This window comes from Oncorhynchus keta, chromosome 12, assembly GCF_023373465.1.
Source record: "Oncorhynchus keta strain PuntledgeMale-10-30-2019 chromosome 12, Oket_V2, whole genome shotgun sequence".
NCBI lineage: Eukaryota > Metazoa > Chordata > Actinopteri > Salmoniformes > Salmonidae > Oncorhynchus > Oncorhynchus keta.
The window spans coordinates 27,227,691-27,247,576 of record NC_068432.1 but is presented as its reverse complement, the minus strand read 5'-3'; the positions used below and the strand labels follow the sequence as shown (position 1 = coordinate 27,247,576).

At 44.2% G+C, this 19,886-nt stretch overlaps 1 protein-coding gene across 5 annotated transcripts in view; it reads right to left on the bottom strand.

Moving 5' to 3' along the window:
- The window catches only part of LOC118391194 (cell adhesion molecule DSCAM-like), a 152,517-nt gene extending 135,335 nt beyond the window's left edge, over positions 1-17,182 (bottom strand). For 3 of the 5 annotated variants that reach the window (XM_035782315.2, XM_035782316.2, XM_035782317.2), the window contains exon 1: positions 16,380-17,181. In XM_035782315.2, the coding sequence (XP_035638208.1) occupies positions 16,380-16,422 (43 nt within the window). In that variant the 5' untranslated portion in view covers positions 16,423-17,181. Of the gene's footprint in view, positions 1-16,379 lie in introns of all 5 variants that reach the window. The other 2 variants (XM_035782314.2, XM_035782318.2) reach the window with 1 other exon arrangement.
- Between the last annotated feature and the right edge of the window lie 2,704 nt (positions 17,183-19,886).

Genomic DNA, 19,886 nt, shown 5'->3' with positions numbered 1-19,886 from the left:
CAGTGAGCTAGCAATTGGCCATATTATGTCCTCCAGTCAATTCCTAAGGCTAGGCTGTCTGAGTGCTAGTGGCTGTAGTATTGCTGGTTGGCTGTTAGTCATGACCATGCTTGGTGAGGACAGAGCAGGGTAAGGCTCTGTCTGTCTGTCTGTGTGTGTGTGTGTGTGTGTGTGTGTGTGTGTGTGTGTGTGTGTGTGTGTGTGTGTGTGTGTGTGTGTGTGTGTGTGTGTGTGTGTGTGTGTGTGTGTGTGTGTGTGTGTGTGTGTGTGTGTGTGTGTGTGTGTGTGTGTGTGTGTGGTGTGGTCTGGTTCGTTGCTGGGCATCCCCAGTGGCAAACAGTGACTGTGGCACACTGACAGGCCATGTCTGGAGCTGCAGGTAATTAAGCCAGAGCGCTTCAGGAGAGAGAAGGGGGTGGATGAGTGGGGTTTGGGATGGACAGGGTCCTGTGGCAGTGAGTAAGCACACCCCCTTCCCCCTCCTGCCCCCAGGGCTTACACGGCAAGAGGCGCGTTGCTACAGCCCAGGAACGAAAGGGCCCTTGCCTGCCTGCCACTGCTGCTGACTAACTCCCCGGCTCCCAATTTGCTCTCATGAATAATACTGAGCAGCATGCTTAGTGGCACTCTGCTCCAGCGCTATGTAAAACCAATGATATCCTCCTCTGATGTGGATCCTCCTGAGGACGCATGATGAGATGAGGGTCATTCTTGCACTTTTTCTATTTTTTTTATTCAAGTGGGTTAGTTGATGCATCTGAATGCTCATTTCCATGAGCGGGGAACAGGAATGAGGAGAGAGGAGATCCTGAGGGGATGCCAGTTAGTTCTTAATCAGTTACAGCACTGAGACATTGATGTCTGAATCACAAGAGGAGAGAGAAGAGAGAGAGAGAGAGAGAGAGAGAGAGGGACAGAGAGAAAGAAGAGGATAGAGTGTGTGTGAGAGAGAAAGCGAGAGAGAGAGAGAGAGAGAGAGGGAGAGGGAGAAGAGAGAGGACAGGGGAGAGAGAAGAGAGAGAGTGGCAGAGAGCTGGCATGATGAGGAAACAGAAGAACTCTGTAAACTAACGGCTAAACATGCTCCCTCTACTGACGATATAAATCTGAACGTGCACGTAAACAAAATAAATACATTTTCATTTGTCACATGCCTTGAATCTATGCTATCATGCTCAGAAACCTGCTCCTTTTACTCTCTGTTTCGAACGTGCTAGACGGCCAGTTCATGTAGCCTTTAGCCGTAACCTTATCCTACTTCTCCTCTGTTCCTCTGGTGATTTAGAGGTTAGTCCAGGTCCTGCAGTGCCTAGCTCCACTCCCACTCCCCAGGTGCTCTCATTTGTTGACTTCTGTAACTGTAAAAGCCTCGGTTTCATGAATGTTAACATAAGAAGCCTACGCCCTAAGTTTGTTTTACTCACTGCTTTAGCACACTCTGCCAACCCAGATGTCTTAGCCGTGTCTGAATCCTGCTTAGGAAAACCACCAAAAAGCCTGAAATCTCCATCGCTAACTATAACATTTTCCGCCAAGATAGAAATGCCAAAGGGGGCGGTGTTGCAATCTACTGCAAAGATAGCCTGCAGAGTTCTGTATTACTATCCAAGTCTGTACCCAAACAATTCGAGCTTCTACTTCTAAAAATTCACCTTTCCAGAAACAAGTCTCTCAAGGTTGCCGCTTGCTATAGACCACCCTCTGCCCCAAGCTGTGCCCTCGATACCATATGTGAATGGATTGCCCCCCATCTATCTTCTGAGCTCGTGTTACTAGGTGACCTAAACTGGGACATGCTTAACACCCCAGCCATCCTACAATCTAAGCTTGATGCCCTCAATCTCACACAAATGATCAATGAACCTATCAGGTACAACCCCAAATCAGTAAACACGGGCACCCTCATAGATGTCATCCTAACTAACTCGCCCTCCAAATACACCTCTGCTGTTTTCAATCTAGATCTCAGTGATCACTGCCTCATTGCCTGCATCCGTAATGGGTTTGCGATCAAGCGACCACCCCTCATCACTGTCAAACACTCCCTAAAACACTTCTGCGAGCAGGCCTTTCTAATCGACGTGGCAGGGGTATCCTGGAATGACATTGACCTCATCCCATAAGTAGATGATGCCTGGCTATTCTTTAAAAATGCCTTCCTCACCATTTTAAATAAGCATGCCCCACTCAAAAAAAATTGAACTAGGAATAGTTATAGTCCTTGGTTCACTCCAGATCTGTCTGCCCATGACCAGCACAAAAACATCCATGTTGCGTTCTGCATTAGCATTGAATAGCCCCTGTGATATGCAACTTTTCAGGGAAGTTAGGAACAAATATACACAGGCAGTTAAAAAAGCTAAGGCTAGCTTTTTCAAACAGAAATTTGCATCCTGTAGTACAAACTCAAAGGTTCTGGGACACTGTAAAGTCCATGGAGAATAAGAGCACCTCCTCCCAGCTGTCCACTGCTCTGAGGCTAGGAAACACTGTTACCACTGATAAATCCACTTTAATTGAGAATTTCAATTAGCCTTTCTCTACGGCTGGCCATGCTTTTCACCTGGCTACCCCTACCCCAGTCACCTGCCAGGCACCATCCACAGCAACCCGCCAAAGCCCCCACCATTTCTCCTTCACCCAAATACAGATAGCTGATGTTCTGAAAGAGCTGCATAATCTGGACCCATACAAATCATTCGGGAAAGACAATCTGGACCTTCTTTTTCTAAAATTATGTGCTGAAATTGTTGCAACCCCTATTACCTTATCTTTCATATTGTCTGATATTCCCAAAGATTGGAAAGCTGCCGCGGTCATCCCCCTCTTCAAAGGGCATGACACTCTAGACCCAAACTGCTACAGACCTATATCTATCCTGCTTTGTCTTTCTAAGGTCTTCGAAAGCCAAGTTAACAAACAGATTACAGACCATTTCAAATCCCACCTAGCCTTCTTTGCTATGCAATCTGGTTTCAGAGCTGGTCATGGGTGCACCTCAGCCAAGCTCAAGGTCCTGCCAGTCAGCCAGGATCCGCCAGTCTGCCAGGATCCGCCAGTCAGCCAGGAACTGCCAGTCAGCCAGGATCCGCCAGTCTGCCAGGATCCGCCAGTCAGCCAGGATCCGCCAGAACTGCCAGTCGGCCAGGATCTGCCAGTTAGCCAGGATCTGCCAGTCAGCCAGGATCCGCCAGTCTGCCAAGATCCGCCAGTCAGCCAGGATCCGCCAGAACTGCCAGTCGGCCAGGATCCGCCAGTCTGCCAGGATCCGCCAGTCAGCCAGGATACGCCAGAACTGCCAGTCGGCCAGGATCCGCCAGTCTGCCAGGATCCGCCAGTCAGCCAGGATCCACGCATCAGGCCTACAGTGCGTCCCGCCTGTCCAGCGCTGCCGGGATCCGCCAGTCAGCCAGGATCCGCCAGAACTGCCAGTCGGCCAGGATCTGCCAGAACTACCAGTCAGCCAGGATCCGCCAGTCTGCCAGGATCCGCCAGTCAGCCAGGATCCGCCAGAACTGCCAGTCGGCCAGGATCTGCCAGTCAGCCAGGATCTGCCAGTCGGCCAGGATCCGCCAGTCGGCCAGGATCCGCCAGAACTGCCAGGCGGCCAGGATCTGCCAGTTGGCCAGGATCTGCCAGTCGGCCAGGATCTGCCAGTCGGCCAGGATCCGCCAGAACTGCCAGTCAGCCAGGATCCGCCAGTCTGCCAGGATCCGCCAGAACTGCCAGGAACTGCCAGTCAGCCAGGATCCGCCAGTCTGCCAGGATCCGCCAGTCAGCCAGGATCCGCCAGAACTGCCAGTCGGCCAGGATCTGCCAGTTAGCCAGGATCTGCCAGTCAGCCAGGATCCGCCAGTCTGCCAAGATCCGCCAGTCAGCCAGGATCCGCCAGAACTGCCAGTCGGCCAGGATCTGCCAGTCTGCCAGGATCCGCCAGTCAGCCAGGATACGCCAGAACTGCCAGTCGGCCAGGATCCGCCAGTCTGCCAGGATCCGCCAGTCAGCCAGGATCCGCCAGAACTGCCAGTCGGCCAGGATCTGCCAGTCAGCCAGGATCTGCCAGTCGGCCAGGATCCGCCAGTCGGCCAGGATCCGCCAGAACTGCCAGTCGGCCAGGATCTGCCAGTTGGCCAGGATCTGCCAGTCGGCCAGGATCTGCCAGTCGGCCAGGATCCGCCAGAACTGCCAGTCAGCCAGGATCTGCCAGTCTGCCAGGATCCGCCAGTCAGCCAGGAACTGCCAGTCAGCCAGGATCCGCCAGTCTGCCAGGATCCGCCAGTCAGCCAGGATCCGCCAGGATCCGCCAGAACTTCCAGTCGGCCAGGATCTGCCAGTTAGCCAGGATCTGCCAGTCAGCCAGGATCTGCCAGTCTGCCAGGATCCGCCAGTCAGCCAGGATCCGCCAGAACTGCCAGTGTGCCAGGATCCGCCAGTCAGCCAGGATCCGCCAGTCTGCCAGGATCCGCCAGTCAGCCAGTGTGCCAGGATCCGCCAGTCAGCCAGGATCCGCCAGTCTGCCAGGATCCGCCAGTCAGCCAGGATCTGCCAGAACTACCAGTCAGCCAGGATCCGCCAGAACTGCCAGTCAGCCAGGATCCGCCAGTCAGCCAGGATCCGCCAGAACAGAGGATCTGCCAGTCAGCCAGGATCTGCCTGCCAGGATCCACCAGCCAGGATCCGCCAGAACTGCCAGTCGGCCAGGATCTGCCAGTCGGCCAGGATCTGCCAGTCGGCCAGGATCTGCCAGTCAGCCAGGATCTGCCAGTCAGCTAGGATCAGTTAGATCCGCCATTCAGCCAGGATCCGCCAGTCTGCCAGGATCCACCAGTCAGCCAGGATCCGCCAGATATGCCAGTCAGCCAGGATCTTCCAGATCCGCTAGTCAGCCAGGATCCGCCAGTCAGCCAGGATCTGCCGGAACCACCAGCCAGCCAGGATCTGGTAGATCCATCAACCTGCCTGAGCTTCCTCTCACTCCTGAGCTTCCTCTCACACCTGAGCTTCCTCTCACACCTGAGCTTCCCCTCGGTCCCGAGCTTCCCCTCAGTCCCGAGCTTCCCCTCAGTCCCGAGCTTCCCCTCAGTCCCGAGCTTCCCCTCAGTCCCGAGCTTCCCCTCAGTCCTGAGCTACCTCAGTCCAGTGGGGCCCGTGGTTAGGTTTCCTAGGCCAAGGTTAGCGGCGAGGGTCGCCACTCAAGGGACACTAAGGAGGTGGACTAAGACAATTATGGAGTGGGGTCCACGTCCAGCGCCAGAGCCGCCACCGCGGACAGATGCCCACCCAGACCCTCCCCTATAGGTTTAGGTTGTGCGTTCGGAGTCCGCCCCTTGGGGGGGGTTCTGTCACGTTCTGTCCATCGTTCGTATGTGTTTTCCTTGTTTTAGTGTTGGTCAGGACGTGAGCTGGGTGGGCATTCTATGTTGTGTGTCTGGTTTGTCTATTTCTATGTTTGGCCTGATATGGTTCTCAATCAGAGGCAGGTGTTAGTCATTGTATCTGATTGGGAACCATATTTAGGTAGCCTGTTTTGTGTTGGGTTTTGTGGGTGATTGTTCCTGTCTCTGTGTTTGCACCAGATAGGAGTGTTTAGGTTTTCACTTTTCTTGTTTTGTATAGTCTGTTCATGTATAGTCGTCTTTATTAAAAGCATGAATAACCACCACGCTGCATTTTGGTCCGCCTCTCTTTCACCAGAAGAAAACTCTTACAGCTCTCATGCATGCTTCAATGTTGATTGCCTAGAAGGGAGCATAAAAGGGATTTATCCCATCTGGTAGGCTCACGTCACTGGGCAGCTCGCGGATGGGGTTCCCTTTGTAGTCCATAATAGTTTGCAAGGCCTGCCACATCCAACAGGCATCACAGCCGTATTATGATGATTCAATCTTGGTCCTGTATTGACACTTTGCCTGTTTGGTGGTATGTCTGAGGACAGTGGGATTTCTTATAACCATACAAATTAGTGTCGAGCTCCTTTAACTTGGTGTGGATGTTGCCTGTAATCCATGGCTTCTGGTTGGGATATGTACTTACGGTCACTGTGGGGACGACGTCGTCGATGCACTTATTGATGAAGCTGGTGACTGAGGTGGTATACTCCTCAATGCAATTTGACGAATCCCTGAACATATTTCAGTCTGTGCTAGCAAAACAGTCCTGTAGCTTAGCATCATCGCCATCTGACCACTTTGGTATTTAACGAGTCACTGGTACTTTGTGATTTAGTTTTTGCATGTAAGCAGGAATGAGGAGGATAGGATTATGGTCAACTTTGCCAAATGTAGGGCGAGGGAGAGTTTTGTATGTGTCTTTGTGTGTGGAGTAAAGGTGGTCTAGAGTTTTTTGTCCCCACATTGCACATGTGACATGCTTGTAGATATTAGGTAAAACAAATTTAAGTTTGCCTTCATTAAAGTCCCCGGCCACTAGGAGTGTTGCATCTTGATGAGCATTTTCTTGTTTGCTAATGGTCTTATACAGTTTGCTGAGTGCGGTCTTAGTGCCAGCCTCAGTTTGTGATGGTAAATAGACAGCTACGAAAAATAAAGATGAAACTCACTTGGTAGGTAGTGTCGTCTACATCTTATCATGAGCTACTCTACCTCAGGTTGCCTCGAGACTTCACTAAGATTAGACATCGCGCACCAGCTGTTATTGACAAATAGTCTTACCGGAGGTCATTGTTCTGTCTTGTGGATGCATGGAAAACCCAGCCAACTGTATATTATCTGTGTCGTCGTTCAGTCATGACTCGGTGAAACATAAGATATTACAGTTTTTAATGTCCCGTTGGTAGGATAGTCTCGAACGGAGCTCATCCAGTTTATTCTCCAGTGATTGCACGTTGGCCAATAGAACGGATGGTAGAGGAGGGTTACCCACTCGCCGAAGAATTCTCACAAGGCACCCGAATCTACGCACCCTGTATCTCAGTCTTTTCTTCATGCAAATGATGAGGCTTTGGGACTGGTCCGGGATCAAGAGTATATACTTTGCATTCTGATATCCAGAAGATATTTTCGGTCATAAGAGACGGTAGCCGAAACATTATGTACAAAATAAGTAACAAACCATGCGAAAAAACACACAAAATAGCACAATTGGTCAGGAGCCTGTAAAACGGCAGCCATCCCCTTCAGCGATATTCTAAAATCTCACATATTGATCATATGACGACCTTATAAGAAACATACATCTGACAACATTCGGAATGACGTTCTTTGGAAAAAGTTTCTAAAGCACACTACAGAGAATGTTTAATGACAACTATGAGTGTGCATCTCTTCCAGTTCAAAGTATGAATCAGAGTTTTGTTGACATGAGTCTCCCTCAATGTAAAAGACTACAAGAGTCAGATCAAAATAAGTCATCAAACCCCAAACCAAAAGTTATGAGTATCTGGGTACAAAAGGACTGTGTACAGTGACTAACAATTCTCTCATAGGACAAGACTCAAAGGACAGTCTGACAAACATGCCTATGAGGCGGCAGGGTAGCCTAGTGGTTAGAGCGTTGGACTAGTAACCGGAAGGTTGCAAATTCAAACCCCCGAGCTGACAAGGTACAAATCTGTCGTTCTGCCCCTGAACAGGCAGTTAACCCACTGTTCCTAGGCCGTCATTGAAAATAAGAATTTGTTCTTAACTGACTTGCCTAGTTAAATAAAGGTAAACAAAATGATAGGCCAGTCCATTTGAGCCTGTGAGTCTTATTGGTGCAGGGAGATCAGGTGAGATTAATGATGTAGGTTCTATTGGATATTGGATCCAGTAGGTAGGGATGAACAGGGAGATTTTGTGGAATAGAAGAGGCTGGATAATATAACAGACATTCTTAAGAACATCCATGTGGTGTGCAGCACCAAGGCTTCAGCCGGGGTAGTAGATGCAAGCAGTTGACAGAGAATCACCGTGAGCATAAATTATAAATGGTTAAAATGGTTAAATGTATCGGGGAGACACATGTCCTTTTCAATGCAAGTTAGGGTTTATGGAAAACTGTATTGATGGTTAACCTTATAGATACTGTATAGTAGCTGCCTCTTTTTATATGGCGTGCTCAAAACAGGCAGCCACAGAAACAACAAAAAGGTGTACAGGAATCATTTATTAAACATTGCAAATATAGAAGCTGCATCTTTTTGGTGTTAAAGAAATGTGCAGCCACAGAAACAAAAAGCTATGAACAGTTAGCCATAGTAGCTAGAGGCTGTCACGAGAATAGGGCAAATCAAAGTCCTGGGGTTAAAAGGGATTGTGCGTCAGATAACTAGACATCATTGCCTTCCCTCCCGTTCACAGCCATTCTCTGATGCTTCAGGAAACATGCCCTTCTCTCTCCCCTCCCTCCCTCTCCTTTCTACCGCTCCCTCTCCCCCACCCTCTCCACTTGCTTCACAGGCAGGGCTACTCCATCTTGAGTAAGCATACTGCAGCAGAGTCGTCTCTAATACCACAGTGGGAGACAGAGCCAGGTAGCTTTTCTTCTTGTGTGTGTGTGTGTGTGTGTGTGTGTGTGTGTGTGTGTGTGTGTGTGTGTGTGTGTGTGTGTGTGTGTGTGTGTGTGTGTGTGTGTGTGTGTGTGTGTGTGTGTGTGTGTGTGTGTGTGTGTGTGTGTGTGTGTGTGTGTGTGACCAAGCATTGGAACCTGCCCTTCAAAAATGCAGGTGTCTCGGTCAGAGAACACCAGAAATTGTCCCCAACAGGAGGGGTGGATTCTATGGGACACACAGGACACTGTCCTCATCAGTCAGTGATATTATCAACAGGACCCAACCTCACAACAATATAATAATTGTAATGGACACTGAGGGTACACAAGATTGGCGGAAATTCACTACGACAATGATGACAGCAAGCTGCATTCAGGCTATTCTTTACTCTACTCACTGCAAAAATAGGCTACGCAAATATTTATTTACAATTTTAGGTGTTCTCTGACTGGGACACCTGCATTTTGTATTGGCTTAATGTGATATACATTAAGACAATTGACAGTTTTGGTTAACTTATCTAAATAAATGTTTCTTTCTATCTGGATGGTGTGCCTCAGTCATTCTCTGGTCATCCCTCCCTTCCTCTGTCATGTCTGTTTACATAGTGACAGGAGACGTTAGCTCTGCAAAGCTATGCTACCAAGTGGACATAAACGTATTCAGACCGTTTAGTGCTCAGGATTAATCAAATTATAATTTAATCATCTGATCAAACAGCAATTAGCATAATCACTTCTGGGGAAGGCCTGATAGAATGAAGACTGAAACAGATTTGACCCAGAGCTAGCAACACTTTAATGAGACATTTGTGGAAAATCTTTGAAAATGTTACACATTTCTGGCCACAGAAATTGTGCCGTTTTTTTTGCATACTAATCAGGGCTTGTCGGATATGCCTCAACGCATCTAATAGTCAGCCGAGCAGCTAACAATCACTGGCTGAATAAGACAAACAGGCATCACTTCACACACTGAAACAATAAAACACACTAACCTTGTGTGTTGCTTCATTTCGATTGGATATATTTAAATGTGCTAATTTAATGCATTATACTCAAACGTAAAGGAGGGACCTGTACCCCCGCACGTTGACTTGGTACCGGTAACCCCTGTATATAGCCTCGTTATTGTTATGTAATTTTCTTGTTTTACTTTTTAATTGTATATATTTTATTACTTTAGTTTATTTAGTAAATATTTACTTAACTCTATTTCTTGAACTGCATTGTTGGTCAAGGGATTGTAAGTAAGCATTTCAAGGTAAGGTTGTATTTAATTTGATAAAGCTCTTTCATTAGAAGCATTTCTATAGACTGAAGACAATTGAAACGTCTGACAAAAAATCATTTAAACTGGCTACACAGTTTTTTGCTTTTTCCATAATACTGGTGCAATACGACAACAATGTATACCATTGTCTTTAATGGGCTACATTGTATTGCAATATATTGTACTCAAGGTTATCAACTCTAATGTTATTCACCTACAGAATAAGATCTGTGTAGATGCATAAGCCACCTCACCTGCCTCCCACGTCAACTCAGGAGATCAATCACTTTTGCATAGCGGGATACCTGTCCCATGTGTTATAAATGAGCCTGACCTGGTGTGAGTGTGCGTGTGTGTAGAAAACCCCAAAGCCTGAGTCTTTCTGTAGAGGTCATTTGGCACTCCTTCCACTACCCCTGTGACAGACTTTAAAAATGGTCTCCCAAAAATAGCTCTGCAGTGTGTGTGGACGTGCACCACATTACATACAGAAACCCACCGGGCAGGAACCTCTTCGCCTGGCAACCCCTGTCTCCAGATCTGGCTACCCGGACACAGCCCTTATCTCAAGAAGGACTGTTGGCACTGTTGTTCTAATGCTTGTTCAAAATAGTAGATACGTCTATAGTATAGTGCCATGGTGATGTCCCAGAGCGCAAGAGTGAGCATGTGAGAACAAATCAAGACTTTAGCCGGAAACTTTATATGTCAACTGATGCTCACGCTGCTCCTGTTGGATTATGGATATATGGATGGAATGTCCATGGCCAAGTCTACAGTATACTGTAGGCTATGTGTGTGTGTTGGCTTCAGCACCAGTCCCTTTTTGACCTGACATGGTATATAACATACCCTCAAAGTCAAAACAACTCATCCTGTGTACTCAACTCGTCCTAAAATATGTACCTTTCAGGCCTCAATCTATAATGATATTGTAGCTGAAGGGGTATGCTGTATCTCAAAGGAAAAAGAGGGCCTATGAACAAGGAAAACATACCCTTTCGCTAGATAAAATCTTATACAACATTGACAAACTGGTAGTTATGAGAAATACATGCTGCACAGTACAACAATCAAATGTAAGAAAAAAAGTCCAAGCAGGACACTTGTCTTGTGAATATACAGTAGGGCCCACAGTATCCCCACTTGTAGGCTAGCTGTGCCTCATTTAGTTCAGCTCCTGCCTTCCTGAAGGGTCAGGACATTAGCCACTGTCCCACTTTAACATGGAAACAGTAGCATGCCAGCTAAGTGGAAAACAAATGACGTAGGCTATCTACTAACTACTGTTGTTTTATTCATTCACAGATATAAAACACAACCTGCCAGGAATAACCTGTGTGTGTGTATGTGCATGTATGTGGGAACCTTGTGTAATAGTTTACTTCCTTACAGTGTGTCAAACACCAGTGTGTAACACATGCTGACTCATTCTCTCTCTCTCTTTATCTCTCTCTCTCTGTCTGCTTAGTTGCACTCCATCATCTCCTTAAGCATTCTGGCCTGGGTTAAAAGAAACAGTTAACATTTCAATGTGCACACATTACCATATGGTTCAGTCTGTTCTGGATATAACAGCCAACTCCAAGCTCAGGGATATGTTAGGAGATGTCATGACATCCATCTTGCACAATGTTTTAGATATTGCAAATACTTGCCATATGCTGATTTTTATGGGAAGGATGTATTTTGTAAGGCTTTATTTTATAGTGCTGTTGGTATTTATCTATTAGGTCATTTTTAGATCAAATGTTTTGCTGTTGGAGGAGTATTATCAAATATCACTTTATTCTTGTGCGTGTGTGTTTGTTGCTGTGGCTCTGTCATACAGGCTTGGTTCTACGTGAACTGACAGATGTATACCAAAGGACACCACCAGCCAGTTTCCCACTGGCATGAACATGACCTCCAAACAATGTTGTCTTCTGTTTTTACTAGTTAAATAATAATGATAATGCAATAATAACTGTTTATTTACAAACTATTCAATGTCTTTCATAAGGTGACATTTAGAAAAGAGAAAAGACCCCAAATCAAATCTATGAGTTGCACAGCTGGCGTTTGGAGTGCAGGTTTGTTGATCTCTGATATTTGAAACAACGACTGGAAAGTAATACACTATCTTGAAAAAATATTATATTTGTATCTAGTACAGTAGGATTCAACACAACAGGGATCTGTGTGGGGATGTGTATGTAGATATTCCTGCATTTTGTGATAAACGACATCCATCATTGGCACGTACACTGAGTGTAAAAAAAACATTTTTTATTTTTTACCTTTATTTAATTAGGCAAGTCAGTTAAGAACAAATTATTATTTTCAATGACGGCCTAGGAACAGTGGGTTAACTGCCTGTTCAGGGGCAGAACGACAGATTTGTACCTTGTCAGCTCGGGGGTTTGAACTTGCAACCTTCCGGTTACTAGTCCAACGCTCTAACCACTAGGTACAAAACAATAAGAATAAGAACACCTTCCTAATATTGAGTTCCCCCCCTCACCCGGTCCCTTTTTCCCCTCACAACAGCCTCAATTCGTCAAGGCATGGACTCTACAAGGTGTCGAAAGCATTCCACAGGGATGCTGGCTCATGTTGTGTCATGTTGGCTGGATGTCCTTTGGGTGGTGAACCATTCTTCATACACACGGGAAACTGTTGAGCGTGGAAAACCTCATCAGCATTGCAGTTCTTGACACAAGCCAGTGTGCCTGGCACCAACTACCATACCCCATTTAAAAGCACTTAAATATTTTGTCTTGCCAATTCACCCTCTGAATGGCACAAATACACAATCCATGTCTCAAGGCAACTGAGACAATCCTTCTTTAACCTGTCTTCATCTACACTGATTGAAGTGCATTTAACAAGTGACATCAAAAAGTGACATCATAGCTTTCACCTGGATTCACCTGGTCAGTCTAAGTCTTATGTCATGGAAAGAGCAGGTGTTCTTAATGTTTTGTATAATTACAGGTACATTTACACTCAAAATATAATTGCCCTTTACTTCCACTCACCTGCCCCCATATGCAATGACAAAAACACAGCACCCAATTACTAAGTCAACATGTCTGCTATGATAACACCAAACCTGGGTCTCTCTCTGTGGAGATCTCCCAGATGGGTTGATTAAAATCTCTGTGGTCATGACAGCTTTATCAAGGTTAATCCTGTAGCCTGGTTCCCTGGGCTATTCCTGTTCGAAACGAGCAGTCTAACTGATAGTGACAGCTATTCAGATGCCAGGCCTAGGATAGCTTTAATCTTCTAAATAGGAATCCTCTTGTAGGCCAGCATAGATTAAGGCATTTTCCACATTGGAAGTCTTACTACTGGATGTGTGTTTGAATAAGATGAAAGACACAATTTGGTTATGTTCTGATGGCAAGACACTACTGTCTGTCTGAAAAGTGGTAGGGTGAATCCACACTGAGATGGTTCATGTTTGAATTAGCCGAGGTAGGGGGCAAATCCACCCCCCCACACACACACACACACTTACACACAGTGATACTGAGTGCGAATTGAGGAGCATTGTTGTATATTTGCACTGTTTGTTAGTGTCCAATTGAGCATGTGTCATATTTGCCCCCTGGCATTGCTGAGCAAAAACAACATTATGCCATTTCCCCAGTCTGTCTCTCCATGGATAGATCTGTTGTTCCCAGTAAATTTAATACTGATGCAACAGCACTGGAAAAGTGTCATTGATATCAACACTACAATGCTTTTAACTCATTGCAACTGTGAATTGTTTATGATTGCAAATTGTATCCAAAGACAAGATGAGTTTGCACCTCAGTCTTGAAAACGGAAAGCAGCAAATATATGCAACAGAAAGAGCCCTATAGATTCTGCAGATTTACATGGTCAAATGTCAGGCTGTAGTTCAAAAAATATAACATGATTTAACAACTTGTTAATAAATTGCTCCATACCTTTGCATAACTCAAATACTATAAATACACAATCTAATACATGATCTAAACCAAACAAATAGACATGAACCAAACTATTACTGATTGAGTTATTCAGTCCTTGAAAAAGAACAGAAACCTGGGAATAACGTATCAGAATGACAGACAACTTACCACCAGAGTAACATCTTTAAAACATGCAAAAATAACCTTCACATATCCTTTCTCTATCTACAGCAATATCATAGAGCTGCAGGAGTGATAGGTCTAATCTGTGGGGAAGCACTTCCGGGGTCACCTGCACAGAGTGCGGCCTTGCTCAGACCCAGCCCACACTGCGCCAACACTCATTATCCATGTTTCCATAGAGACCACCTCAGGAGCATGTGCTGCTAGACCAGAACCCTAAAAGCCGTTATGTCTGGAATCCAATCTCGATCACTCTCCGTCTCTCTCTCTCTCTGCTCAGAAGAGCTAGGCTACACATTGTACTATTCTAATATAGGATAGTGCTGGTGATGGGGACGCTGGTTGGACATTCAAAAAACACAAATCAGGAAGAAATAGAGCAATATGCAAAGTTGCCTGATATCATAAGAAACACTGCAGTATAAGACCTTTTCAATCTATGACCTATCAGCCATATCTATGATTTATTGATTTAAAAAACACATCATTTTTAAAGAAATAAGCATATAAAATGAAATAATATTGTATTGTATATTATTGTATGCCATTCCTGCCCATAAACAATCATTTCAACAACCTCAAAGATTGACAACGTGCCTCTTGCGTAAACTTAATCTGTCAACAGAGCACAGATCTTCAACATCAGCCATAGACTCCGCATGTATCATATCCACAGTGGTGTTTTCATTCAAAGTTTCCATGCTGCACGCTTCAGGAGCAGCCATTTTACAACGCCAAAGCCTGCATGGTCAAAACACACCATGCGAAGCCATTCAAAAGCTAAAGGAGAGATAGTGCTCTCAGCTCACACAAGGGTTTATTGTAACACATAATGGATTGATATTTGAAATGGACATCATACTATGGAACAGGGACTCTCTCTAGAACCAGTCAGTCCCGCCTCAGTTGTGTTAAAATGCATTTGTACACGTCCCTCACTGCATCACTGTATTTTCTGTGGCAAACCACTACCTCATTCAGCCCTTCAGCATTGCCACAAAATGTTTTTTCTGTCATCTTTGGTTGACGCATCTCTCTCCCCTCAGTTTACATTCATCTGTCCACTTTAATTTGAACCCCCACTCCATCCATCCATCTTTAAAAAGATCCTCTAAATGTCCAATTTGTCTCTGGATTATTTATTCCCCCCCACAAACACCCCCAACCCCTTATCCTCCTCAACCTCCTTCTCCTTCTCCCCCCACCCCCCACCCCCCTCTCTCTCACACACACCCTTCTTGTACTCGCTAAGCGTTCAGGCAGCCCCAACCCAAAAGCACATTTGCCTCTTATCAAATCCATATTTTTAAGGAATTACAGGCCAATCACTTTTGCATTGTGTAACACAAAAGGATTGTGTTCAACTGTTTCAGGGGGATCACAGGGAAATGAGCGACAAGGGGCTTGCCTCAACTGTTTTTTAAAAATCCTGATGCCTCCATGTTTGTACTTCTAATATGGTGGGTGTAGCTCCATTAAAAAAAAGACAGCACAAACTGAGTTGTTTCCTTTTTCACTATTATCTCACAGGATACCTTCTGATTTGATAGAAATAAAGAGATGATCTTATGCACATATTAATTCAGTTAATCAATGGAATATTTTAGTGAATTGTATTCTCATATAAAACATTAATTGGCCTATTAAATTTCCCATAGCAAATAAGCATGTTTTTTCCCTAATGAAAACCCTTTTAAAATATCAATATACCCTATGTGCCAAGGGGAAATCATTGCATTTTATTGTCACAATTAAGTGGCACACTATTTAAGTGTAATTCACATGTGATTATGTTGTTATGAATGAATATATAGATTTCCTAATTGTATTGATGCTAATATGCAAATGAGCTACGATAATAACTAATTGGAAATAATTTAAATAAAACAAAATCTGATATTACTTTAAACATGAAGTTACCCTTCCCCCAAAAATGTTTTATCAAAATATACACTCACAATCAATTTCATTAGATACAAATATGGGGATAATGTACAATTAGACAAAATTGAAATAAGGTTACTTATTATTGAAGTGTAACCTGCGAAATGTATCAAAACGATACCTGCATTTAGTTCATATTTTCATATCAAGCCATCGCCATATACTGTAGCCTATGCACTATTACACTACTCTAGAAATGTCTTAATAGAAAATATTATGTTAATCGCCCCAAAGAACAAAGTAGAGTCTAGTTTTTGTTCAGTGTTTTCACATAGTTGTATCCAACTATAGGTATTAGGTAGCCAAATTAACCGGGATGTGACTGGCAGGCTCAGCTCAGCCAGCACTGCTTCTGCTGCCCAATCCAACCGCTCCTCAATTGGGCTCTCAGGACATACCAACAACTATTTACTATATAATTTTACGATAAAATAAGTCATATTATTCCGCAAATAATTAAGATGGGCTATATCTGGTAAGTTTTGCTCAGAGGAAAATTAACATTAAATTAACATTTCCAGAGCATGTCTTTAATGAAGTTAATTTCAAATAGCACAACTTACCATTCAAGATGCACTGGAAAAAGATGACAGCCAATATCCACATGCCCCGCACCGTTCAATATCCAAGCTATGCTTTTTCTTTTTTTCAATCCACACACTTTCTTCCTTAAGTTTTCTTTATATTTCTTCAATATGCCAGTTGCAATGAACGATGGTCTGTACAAATGAGTATCTCTCCCTCTCTTTCTCTCTCTTCGCGTTGGGAAGAGGAGGTATGAGCTTCTGGTGATTGTCTTATGATAAGAGCTTGAATCCAACTGTACGTCTCTCTTGAAGTGGCCACGCCGTGCCTTAGTGCAGCCTTCCCCGCTTCTGGGCGCGATGCTCTGCGGGGTACATGTGGGTCTCGCCTCCTTGAGCTCTGGTCCAGGTGAGTGCGGCTGAGTCAGAGCGGAGACTGGAGGCTGAAGACGCATACGACACGAGGAGGGACAAGCGCAATATGCACAGGTGGAATTCCCAAATGAAATTCAAAGAAAATAAAGAATTAAGTTAAAACAATTCGAATTAGTCTACAAAATAAAGAAAACACTATGAATAAATAATGAGACAAAAAAGTTTCAAGTGAAAAATATGCATACATTTGGATTGGATAAAAAAATTACGTATGAATTTGTAAGCAGGAAGCAATAGTTGTTAGCTGTACTGAAAACTCATTCCCTTTTCGCCGCCTCTCTCCATCCAGCAAGCAACAAGCACACGCATCTTCCCGCAGCCGTACAAATCACACTGGTCCCTGTGCTAACCTTCCCTGGCTCAGAGCATTATGGAATAACTCTCGCCTCCTCCTTCGCGGCCGCGGCCGCTTTTCTTCTTCATTGCCTTAAAGGTGCAGCAGTTCGCCACTCCACCCCTTGTGCTGTGCGCTAGATTGCATACAAGGGTTGCCTCCACTTTATGAGAGAGAGGATACCAAGGTGTCCATCATTGGTATACAAGGACATTATTATTGCCTACATTAAACTAATCGAGTTATAATTAGCCCAATGATTGTTGTAGATGCTATCTGCTAGGATATGGAGTGATGAGAAAGGCGTGATACACACCTGGCTAGACTGACATTCATTTTAGAAGAAAAAAACCCGAAATGATTTTAATTGGAGGACATCAAATCATGTCCTTTAATGTGTTAATGTGTTTTTTAATGTGCCCTGCGGGAGTGTTGGGATTCAGCCAGCCTTTGACTGCATTCATCAATTGACCTTGACGAATATGAGCAGAGGCCTCTCTTGCAGTAGGGGCATCGACAGCGGCCATGTCAGGAACCACGTGCATCTAACCGACTAGGGAGACCAAACGTAAGATTGGAAATGTATCCATTTGCCGATAGCTATGATACTACACACTCAAAATGGTCACTGAATAGATGGATAAGAATAGCCTCTACTGCAGTTTGTTAATGTGGAAGTAGGCTACCATAGCCTACTCCCCTCAGCCTCTCTTACCAGCAAAAAACCAACATGTTTTCTTCTGTCATGTGCTGCACAACGTCTCATGGTTTCCCTCATGTCACGTGAAAAGGGGGGTCGGGAAAATGTCATTTCAAGGCTGTGAGGTAACCTATTGAACAAAATGCAGTGGTGTTGAAAGAAAAATAGCCACGTGAATGTAATTTCCAATAACTGGGCATCTTTTGGTTTGTCAAGATAATCAAACAGAAATTAAAATAGATTTAGCCTAATATACAGTGCCTTCGTAAAGTATTCAGACCCATAGACTTTTTCCACATTTTGTTACCTTGCAGCCTTATTCTAGAATGTATAAAACGTTGTTTTATCTTCAGCAGTCTACAAACAATACCCCATAATGACAAAGCCAAAAATAGGTTTGTGAGAAATAGAAATACCTTATTTACATACTGTTCAGTACCATTCAAAATAATTAGACACACCTACTCATTCAAGGGGTTTTCTTTCTTTTTACTCATTTCTACAATGTACAATAATAGTGAAGACATCAAAACTATGAAATAAAACATATGGAATCATGTCGTAACAAAAAAAGTGTTAAACAAATTAAAATATATTTTACATTCTTCAAAATAGCCACCCTTTGTCTTGATGACAGCTTTGTACACTCTTGGCATTCCCTCAACCAGCTTCACCTAGAGTGCGTTTCCAACAGTCTCAAAGGAGTTCCTACATATGCTGAGCATTTGTTGGGTGCTTTTCCTTTACTCTGCGGTCTAACTCTTCCCAAACCATCTCAATTGGCTTGTGATTGTTGAAGCCAGGTTATCTGATGCAGCATACATATCATCACTCTCATTCTTGGTCAAATAGCCCTTACACAGCCTGGAGGTGTGTTAGGTCATTGTTCTGTTGAAAAACAAATTATAGACACACTAAGTGCAAACCAGATGGGATGGCACATCACTGCAGAATGCCGTGGTAGCCATGCTGGTTAAGTGTGCCTTGAATTCTAAATAAATCACTGACAGTGTCACCAGAAAAGCACCCCAACACCCTCACACCTCCTCCTCCATGCTTCACTGTGGGAACCACACATGTGGAGATCATCCGTTCACCTACTCTGCATCTCACAAAGACACAGTGGTTGGAACCAAAAATCTCAAATTTGGACTCATCAGACAAAAGGACAGATTTCCACCGGTCTAATGTCCATTGCTCGTGTTTCTTGGCCCAAGCAAGTCTCCTTATTATTGGTGTCTTTTAGTAGTGATTTCTTTGCAGCAATTTGACCATGAGGGCCTGATTCACGTAGTCTTTTCTGAACAGTTGGTTGAGTTGTGCCTGTTACTTGAACTCTGTGAAGCATTTATTTGAGCTGCAATTTCTGAGGCTGAACGTATCCTCTACAGCAGAGGTAACTCTGGGTCTTCCTTTCCTGTGGCAGTCCTCATGAGAGCTAGTTTCATCATAGCACTTGATGGTTTTTGCAACTGCACTTGAAGAAACTTTCAAAGTTCTTGAAATGTTTCACATTGACTGACTGTCATGTCTTAAAGTAATGATGGACTGTCATTTCTCTCTGCTTATTTGAGCTGTTCTTTCCATAATATGGACTTGGTCTTTTACCAAATAGGGCTATCTTCTGTATAGCCCCCCTACCTTGTCACAACACAACTGATTGGCTCAAATGCATTAAGAAGGAAATACATTCCACAGATTAACTTTTAAGACGGCACACCTGTTAATTGAAATGCATTCCAGGTGACTACCTCATGAAGCTGGTTGAGAGAATGCCAAGACTGTGTAAAGGTGTCATCAAGGCAAAGTGTGGCTATTTGAAGAATCTATCATCTAAAATATATTTGATTTAACACCTTTTTGGTTACTACATGATTCCATATGTGTTATTCCATTGTTTTGATGTCTTCACTATTATTGTACAATGTAGAAAATAGTGAAAATAAAGAAAAACCCTTGAATGAGTACATGTCTAAACTATTGACTGGTACTGTAAGTATTCAGACCCTTTTCTGTGAGACTCGAAATTGAGCTCAGGTGCATCCTGTTTGCATTGATCATATTTGAGTTGTTTCTA